The sequence below is a fragment of the Electrona antarctica genome (genome assembly GCF_951216825.1).
Source record: "Electrona antarctica genome assembly, chromosome: 7".
Classification (NCBI taxonomy): Eukaryota; Metazoa; Chordata; class Actinopteri; order Myctophiformes; family Myctophidae; genus Electrona; species Electrona antarctica.
The window spans coordinates 41,368,131-41,377,819 of record NC_136812.1 but is presented as its reverse complement, the minus strand read 5'-3'; the positions used below and the strand labels follow the sequence as shown (position 1 = coordinate 41,377,819).

Below are 9,689 nucleotides of genomic sequence, written 5' to 3'. Positions count from 1 at the left end.
GAAAACCTTTTTGTTGTTTTGTTTTTTTGCATTTGACGAGGCGGCCATCTTGAAAACTGGCAGCCATCTTGGATTTTCAGCTGGATAACGTGCTTTTCATAGAAAGTACATCCTGGACATCATGTGTGCCAAATGTGGTGCTTGTACCACCAAGTGAAAGATTCTTATGGAATATTGACTTAATCTGCCCCAGCTTTTTGTTTAATTCCCATTGTATCATCATAATATTCAATAATTTTGATTTGCTAAATGCAGAATTGGATTTCTCATACTCAGAAACATACATTTCCATGTATAGGCCATCACAATAGGATTATTCAATCAAACTATAGTTCAAACACTGTTTAAAACCATTTTGAAAGGCGGCCATCTTGAAAATGGTGGCCATTTAGTTTTTTCAAGTGGACAACGTACTTTTCTGAGAGAGTAGGTTCTGAAGCACTTGTGTGCCAAATTTGGTGCTTGTACCATCAAGTGAACGATCGTTTCAGTAATCTGCTCCACTATGTAAGACTAAAACAAATGTTACTTGGCTCATAAGAAAATAGCAGCATTTTAGATGGCAGTATACTTGCATAAAGCACAGTCAAATGATAGATGCTGTTTAGTATTTGAAATATGAACTATTTTCACTTGAGCTTTTGTGGTTTTAATTAGCTACTATGAATGTCTTGTTTTTAATAGGGCAAGTCTGTCTATCACTTTTAATTCTATCCCTGTTTTGATACATTTTCATGTCTTACTGTCTTGATGACACTGATTAGCTATATCGTTGCTGTCGGGCAAGACAGCAACAAATATATCTGGAAGTTCCTGAAAAGTAATATGGACATAATACAAGGTTTCCACCCGACAGCGATGATATATGTAGCTCTGCTCAGTTTGATAACAACTACAGTTTGTCAACAGCTACAGTTTGTCTTGACAGAAATGCAGATGGAGGCAAATGGGGGAGAACTATAGAGGAGAATGTAAACTCAAAGGACTCCATACGAGTGGTGAGGGGGGAGGCGGCGTTCATCAGAAGACGTTTTGTGGTGGCAGAGCGTCTGATCACAAACCGCTCTGTGTACATTTGGGTGACAGCTCACATGGGAAACTCCAGCTGTGTCTCAGCCAACACCTCTGTCATACTCAGCCACACAGGTATAGGTTACTGCAACACACACATGTTCTTTTTCTGCCGCCACACACACTTTTTTTTTATCATTCATTCATTCATTCATTCATTCATTCATGTTAGAGTAGCCATTCGACCCACTTTTTCTCCCCAATTTAGTCATTGTGCCGATGAATTCATCCCCACACACATTTCTGTGTTGTCACTGCTGTTGTAGCCCCAACCCGGGAGTATAGAGCCTTCATCCTACTCCTGCCCAACACTCCCTGTTGACAGGTGCTGCCCCATGCCTAGGGGTACACGCAATGACCAATATCACCCTCCACCGAACAGGGCCAATTGTGTTCACATAGACGCCCGACAAAGCCGGTTGCACCACAGTGGATTTGAACCCACAACCTCTGTGGTGGTGGGCAGGGACTTTCCGACTTCACTACTTGAGCGCTAATCATGTATTTATTAAAGAAAACAGAATTAATCCAGCTCAACAAATTAATGCACATAATAAGCCACACACAGGGGAAATAACAAAAATAACAAAACAATAGCGGCCTAACAATAGCAGTGTTTTTTTCCTTTTCACAGTTAAATATGCAGAGCCACTGAATGTAACTAAGTCGTGGTCCACAAATGACCTCAGGTTGAGTTGGAACGCGACAGAGAAGACAAGGGCTGCAGTGCAGCTGCTGTTCAGAAGACACTCAGACACCACTGCACCATGGGAAAATGTACAGTATCTATCTATCTATCTATCTATCTATCTATCTATCTATCTATCTATCTATCTATCTATCTATCTATAGTATCTATCTATCTATCTATCTATCTATCTATCTATCTATCTATCTATCTATCTATCTATCTATCTATCTATCTATCTATCTATCTATCTACTTCTGACTTTGTGTCAGGTTAGCATCAGTCAGTTTGTTTGCATGCAGTCTCATTTAACTTGCTTTATCTCTTTATCCATTGTTGATTCAGAGGTCAATGGAGACGAATGCAAGAGACAATATGTGTAAGTACTCCCATCTGTTATTTTACATATGCACGCTACATGGCAAGACACATCACTTTAATTAATCTGCAATCCACACGTTTCATGGCCAAACCAGGATATGAACTATGCCCTCTGGCATTGTAAACCAAACCTTTACCTCCCTGCTTAGTTTACTTTGCATATCGAGCTGCAGACAGTACTACTTTTCAACCAATAGGCGTCTAAATGTCTCAGTAGAAGAGTAGGGACACCACTGCAGATGTTCTATAGTTATATTGTATTAACATACTCTACCATACAGATTGGTTAAAATATAAATGTATTCATTAAATGTTCTGCATTTCAGCTTTAAACTAATAAACAATGTTAGAACAGTGTTACACCAGGATGTGCCTGTGAATAGTCTACCGTCACAGTTTTGAACAGAAATGGATGAATGATTTTACTAAAAAAAACATCTGCACGTATTAGTGACCGAAGGTTGCAGATAACTATGAAATCTTTTTTTTGTCGCATAACCCACAATTCCCGTCTCTGTTATGAAGTCGCAATTCCCGTCACACACCCCAGGCAAGCCCCCAGGTCATCGGGACATTGTGACATCATTATGACATCACGTGACATGCAAAAAAAAACCTTTACAGACTTTAAATACAGACTACTACTGAAGATCAAAATAGAAGACTCTACGGACGAACTATGGGTGACATGCTTCCAGGAAACCGCTGAGGTCCTGCTGGGTCAAAATGTACAGTCACTGGCAGAACTCAGAGACACTAATGGGACTGCATTCGAAAATGTCTTTCCAAAAGTAATCTCTACCAGGCATGTTTTCATAAACAAAGTCAAGCTGGAGACATACAACAATAACGATCAAATGGAGACCATAGTAATGGAAATCCAACCAAAGGATAGAGATCTCAACAGGGCCGGAAATTAAGGTCTGTCTCTACCTGGACCCTAAATGGGGTGGCCCGAGGCCCCGCCTGGCACACATTTTACGCCCGAAAACGTGATTTTTTTTAAAAAAAGGGGAAAAAAGTTCCATATATGGGCAATCCCTAATACAATCCCTGTTATGCCCATATATGAAAAAAAATCACACCCGTGTGAACTGAGTGGTGTAAGGTCTTATATAGCCTGATCAGCTGTGGTCACTGACGTAATGTCTCATTCCGGCCAATCACAATGCACCATGCTCATTTTTTGAGCACAGACATACAGACAGACACGTAAACTAACAAAGCCAGTCGTAGGAGTGGTTTACACCACTCAAAAATCACCATGCATGGACATGCACATCGTGTGTGTGTGTGTGTGTGTGTGTGTGTGTGTGTGTGTGTGTGTGTGTGTGTGTGTGTGTGTGTGTGTGTGTGTGTGTGTGTGTGTGTGTGTGTGTGTGTGTGTGTGTGTGTGTGTGTGTGTGTGTGTGTGTGTGTGTGTGTGTGTGTGTGTGTGTGTGTGTGTGTGTGTGTGTGTGTGTGTGTGTGTGTGTGTGTGTGTGTGTGTGTGTGTGTGTGTGTGTGTGTGTGTGTGTGTGTGTGTGTGTGTGTGTGTGTGTGTGTGTGTGTGTGTGTGTGTGTGTGTGTGTGTGTGTGTGTGTGTGTGTGTGTGTTGACCACCAGACCAGGTCACTGTGCTTAACCTCCAGAGAGACTCAGCGTACCAGGTCCAGATCAGACAGAAGTCCACTGCTGCCCTAAATGCTCTGTGGAGCGACTGGTCAGAAGTCCAGATGGTTCCTATAGGTGGGTGAACTCACACTGTTCCTCAAGTGTTCCATGGAATAAGTGCAGGTGGTCCATGGGAAAAACAATAACATTTAATCAAATTGAAGACTTCTTTAAAACTAATAATAGGCATAATGTGAGCTAAAAAAACCTTTGAAATTAAATAATCACTGGGCTTACTTGATGTCGGTACACCAGCGAGTGACTAAGTATAAATCAGGCCTGGAGTGACCGCATCCACTTAGGAGAATGATCTACCATTTCACACAATGAGGAGCTGTGGAACTGGCCGTCTTCTCAATACATCAAGTATATTTGGTCATTTTCAATAAGCGAAACATGCAAACATGGTACTAATAATCACACCAGAATTGTATACTTATGAGGTTCGCATTGTGAAGCGTTGTGAGCTTACAGAGCTGCTATTTCCAAATTCCACCGCACGACACCAGGCAGCACATGATGGACTAAAATTAACTAAGATGTTTTGCCTATAATGATATGGGCATTCTGGTGTGGTCAACGAGGGGTCCATCTTTTTAAAGTAAATAAATGTATAAATCCTGCATGCTGTTCCTTCATGAATGAATGAATGTGTGTGATTTTGTTGCAGTGATTGAAAATCCACCTAAAGTTACTTGGCAGGAGATTGACAAAGGCACCCACCGGGTCCTCAGTCTAAATTGGAAGGTAAGTTGTTCTTTAAAAATAGTAATAGAACTGTGCATGCATGGATATAGACAGAGACAATCACACCAAACGATTAGTTTGATTCCCAAGCACAACATCCTCAGTTACATTTTGTCCCATGGCTACAGCGGCTCTAATTTAAACAATAAACCTGTGACCCCATAACGCTTAAAAAATGTAATAGAAATCACATTGACCACTCACAGCTGACTGGATTGACGAACTCACTGTTATTGCTGCATGGGATGATATGATGTGTAAAAATTAACAAAGCTTATGCTGCCTTCCTGCTCAAAATGAAACAATACATAATAATACCAGTCTACTGTACATTAAAGGCCTGTCAGTGTTTGGTTTTACTGGTTTTAAAAGTGTGTTCCCAACTTCCCACCAGGTCTGCTCCACAGTGTTTAGTTTTATTATAAAAACACTATCATTGTACAGGTTCACAACGTTTCAGCCATTGTTGGGCTTCATGAAGGCCAACCAAAATGTTGTTAACCAGTAAAATTACATTGTTTTTTATAATAAAACTAAACTCTGTGGAGCAGAGCTGTGTGCAGACTTCTCATCTTTTTACACTGTTACTACCTTTAGTCCAGCACCAGCAAGGGACTGGATGTGCACAACTGTTTTGAACTATGTTCCCACCAGGGCATGTAGAGAGTAGACCACTAGCTCGATGGTCAAAAGGGAGTAAGGAACATGTTAAAACACCATACATAGTACATACACCAACATAATTTACAGCACAAATTATATTAGTGTGACAGACCTATTGTGGCCTGGCCTCATGACAAAACCTAATATACATGTATCTATGATAGACAGTAGACCTAATACATGTCTGCCTACCTGATAGACCTACCATAATAAAGTATGTGGCGCTGAACTTGTGCATACACTGCCTGATGGGGGCCTTTAATTGTCTTTGAGGGGAAAAAAACTCTATCCTGCTCACTGATTGGGAGTCACATTGGGATAAATGTCACAATCTGTAATGCATTGTGTTCTTGATCAGGCTCCGTCACTTGCAGCTGCGGTGGGTGGAGTGACGTACAGTGTGAATGACTCCCAGTCTTGTCGTTGCCGGAACAAGCGCCCGCGCTGCACGAACGCCACTGCATGCACCATGCATGTGTCTAACTCCCCTGTCAACATCTCCATTATTGCCATGAACCAAGTGGGACAGTCACCCCCTGCTGTCCTAAAGATACCAGTCAAACTAACCAAAGATATAAAACGTAAGTGTATGTGTCTGTGTGCATATTGTGCATCTGTTAGCTCTGTCAGGGCATCTCTTGTCCACTCCATCACTGTCTCCCTCCCATGTATCTGTGTTCTGTCTTTACTACTTCTCTGGTCTTGCGTTGTCAGACGATCAGAGATCTTCTTCGGCCCACTGATACATCTGGGGAAATCTCAATTCCATATGTATGGACACTGGGCTAGATAGAACAGCGGTGAGAACGGCCACTGTCAAACACCAGTCGAAATACCATCCCAATATGATGGACTGCCCTTAAGTCTTAGCATTGGTTCTGCAACTCTGTTATTTAATATTTGTTTACATCTGTCATTAGCCCATGTAGATGTCACCTCACCAGATGTATCAGTAGGCGGGAATCTCTTATTGTCTCACTGTGCGAGACTAGACAGGACGAATTTGCCAGGGCAAAAAATGCCCGCAGTAGATTTGTCCCGCCTGCTCGGTTGTGATTTGATTTCCATGCCCCCAAAGTTGTGGGCCACCAATCTTGGAAATGCATGTTCAACACAGAATATATACCAGTAAGACGCCCTGGGGGCGAAAAGCGACCTCGCCCTTACACATCCGCTTGGGTGACGGGCACTGACGGCAGACTGCTGGGCGAGCGCTGACGCTTTGGCATGAGGGGTCAGATCAACATATGGAATGAATTCTGTACTGGCCATATGTGTCTTGAGTGTATACAGGGTTTGATGAGGTCAGATCAACATATGGAATGTCAGAATCCAGAGGTCTAAGGGTTTGAGGTTTGAGGTCAGATGTAGAGTTGCTGGCCAGCTCCATATATGGAGATCTAAGGGTCTCCGTGATGTCACGAAGCATGACCATATATGGAGGCGTGATGCCACGAGGCGTGACCATATATGGAGACGTAATGTCACGAGGCGTTACCATATATGGAGGCGTGGGTGACTAACTAACTAACTAACTGACGGACGGACGGACGGACGGACGGACGGGAGATGCAGGTTTTCATAGTAAATGCGACCTACAGTCGCAATTAGTCTGGCATTGCCAGATATTAGTTCTATTCTATTTAGTTAGTTCTATTCTATCTGTGTCTGTGTTCATGTCACTATCACTCTATCATGTTTTGACATGCTTACTGAATATAAATGTATTCTCTTTTTCTCACAAACAGCTTGTGACCAAGACCATCTGCTAAGAAAGCCTAGAAGCTCCTGCGTTGAGTTGTACACATTCCAACATGGAGACCCAATTAGAGTGAAAACTTTACCAGCAAGGAAAAAGTATGATTTAACGAAACTACGTAAGTAGCCTACCGTGTCTTGACTCCAGTTTATCCATACACATCCTTTAACCCGGGCCTAGAACACTAAACCCGGGTGATTTTCACCCGGACAATTATACTTTTGTGAAATATTAAAGAAGACTATATCTCAAGTTGCCATGTATTGCTGTACTTCAATAATATTACAATTATTAATTACATTAATTTTCCACCAATTTTAAACCAATTATTTTTATTTTATGATTAAAGGCATACAGTGTAAGATTTTCAATTATTTCTTCCAACTTTTTAATCCTGTATCCTGTGTGAGTCATAGTCAGGCCTATTTCCTAATTGGATAGAATTGGTAAAGCTCTAGCTCTTAAATAAAAAATAATATATATCACTTTGTGTCCATTCATTATTAATATATAAGAAAGCAGATACAAAGCATATAACAAAGGTGTCTTTTTAGATAAACATCCAACAATAGTATAATAAGACTTCATGTTTAGTCTTATTATACTGTATATATACAGTAATGGTTTAGTTTTAATAGATGAACTTATGAAATCTTATTGTGTACTGTATGGTTTAGTTGCAGAGATGGAGGACTACGTTCGCTACTATTCCTTTGAACACAAATGCATAAATAGGACACAGCGGACAATAAAAATGTGTCTCTGTTATAAGAAAGAGGGTGGTAAGTATTTTTAACATTAAATGTCATTGCGACCGTAGAAAATAAAATATAAACATTAAAATGTACAGACATTTTCAAAAACTTTAGGAAAACAAAACAAAATAGCAGAATGTCTATTTTTAACTATCATATGTAAAAAAATATATAATTGACAATTGTTTGAAAATTCCAGATTGACAACACATTTCTTTGAGGTTAAGTGGTTTGGTGGTTAAGTGAATGGCTAAGAGGTTAATATGGAACTGAGCTGCACTCACTAACATGTATTTCTTTCTTTCATCTCTGAATGCTGCGATTGAACCATGTTCTGAATTCACATCTGCATTGTTTTGCAGCTGATTTGACCACTGAGGGAATGCTGTTATTTATTTTTTACATTGAGTGCTGTTTTCTCGTCTGTTTCAGCACCACGTGTCAAACCACCAGGTCTTGCTTATAACAAGACGCACAACTTGTCTAAACTGTGGTGGAAAGCCATCCCTGTTGAAGACCAGCGAGGCTTCCTCACACACTATACTGTCTGTATCACAAAGTCCAGTACACAGGACCTGCATCCTAATGAGGGTGAGTTCATGGCCAACTACAGTATGTATTATTTCCAACTGCGACATTTACCCGCATTAACCCATTTAGACCGAGATCCCCAATATGTAACTATACCTTTCAATCTGGTAACTGTTTTTGTTGGTATGTACAGTATAGCAATTTGCTTTCTTCTATTTTTTTCTTTCTTTTTTTGTTAATCAATTTTTGAAGTTTTTCAGAAATCTTAGGTCAGGATTTAAAAAACGTTTTAAGGATCAGCCTTGGGTCTAAATGGGTAATTTTAATTTTATTTTTTTTGTTAGTGAAAAAAGAAAGAAATATAATCCAAGTAGTGATGACTGCTGTGATGAGTGTTTGTTCAGTAACAGGGGGCTCCCAGTCTCTCCAGCACTTTATACAAAATATATTGTTAGGATTTTGTTTTGGATGAAATTGATGTCCTGACCTGAATTATAGAGCTGGAGATATGGCTAGACTTCTTTTTCTGAACAAACACTCTATAGCAATGATTAATGATATGATATATAATAAATAACGTAAAATAGAAAAAGGTACAACAAGTAAGCAAAGAAAATGTAAGATGTGGGATTTATTGAACTTTGTATGTAGTCACAGTATGTTGCAGTAACATGGATCCCATTTACTGTGTTTTCTTAAAGAGTGTCACAACGTCTCAGCCTCACACACAGAGCATCCTATAGACAACCTGAGTCCAGGGTTCATGTACAACATCAGCGTGGTTGGAGTAACGGAGGCTGGAGCGGGACCCAAGCACATCCTCATCATCAAAACAGCAGAGGAGAGCACAAGCTGGAAGAATGGTGGGAGAGTTCTATAGGATGCTTTTAGAATTCTGGTCTCTGGACGGAACAGAGCTTCATTTATACTCTTTAGTGTGACAGCGATTGATTCTTTATTTGTATTACTCCCTTATTCCACACAAAACAAAACCTTGAACCTTGAGCCAATAATTATTAGCACTTCCGTATACAGGACTGAATATTTATAATGTGTTGTTCTTTCACTCCTTTGCTCTTCTCCACATCAGCATGGAGTGCTTTGGTGGTGGTGTTTGTCTTCTTGTTCATTTCAATACTGTGCACCTTCATCTTTAAGAGGTAAGTGAGTCGTTCTGCTTAGTCTTGTTAATCACTTATCACTCCACCTACAAGCTCTCATCGTCCGTTGTGAGCGTGTGGTGAATTACTGTGCTGTTTGTCCGGAACAAAAAGAAAAACGTATATTCTTTCTCAGTAGTAATAAATGTAATAATACACTTTATTTACAGTGTATTTAACGAAACAAAGAACAATACATTTGAATCAGCAACCGAATGAAAACACGATAGCATATCAAATAAAATGTGCAAGGAGAAAAATGTAACAATCTATTTTCATGC

The 9,689-nt window shown here is 40.2% G+C and overlaps 2 protein-coding genes across 2 annotated transcripts in view; both read left to right on the top strand.

Moving 5' to 3' along the window:
• Nucleotides 1–3,755: 3,755 nt before the first annotated feature.
• On the top strand, nucleotides 3,756–9,128 carry LOC306926261 (interleukin-6 receptor subunit beta-like; the record flags this gene model as incomplete). Its single annotated transcript, XM_079505528.1, has 7 exons — nucleotides 3,756–3,868; nucleotides 4,464–4,540; nucleotides 5,562–5,784; nucleotides 6,952–7,080; nucleotides 7,640–7,744; nucleotides 8,150–8,308; nucleotides 8,950–9,128. The coding sequence occupies exons 1-7, from the start codon at nucleotides 3,856–3,858 to the stop codon at nucleotides 9,126–9,128; spliced, it is 885 nt and encodes a 294-aa protein (XP_079361654.1). The 5' UTR covers nucleotides 3,756–3,855.
• A 169-nt stretch (nucleotides 9,129–9,297) lies between these two features.
• The window catches only part of LOC306925891 (uncharacterized protein), a 2,519-nt gene continuing 2,127 nt past the window's right edge, over nucleotides 9,298–9,689 (top strand). Inside the window, exon 1 of the mRNA XM_079505037.1 lies at nucleotides 9,298–9,408. Coding sequence (XP_079361163.1) covers nucleotides 9,299–9,408 — 110 coding nt within the window. The 5' untranslated portion in view covers nucleotide 9,298. The remainder of the gene's footprint in view (nucleotides 9,409–9,689) is intronic.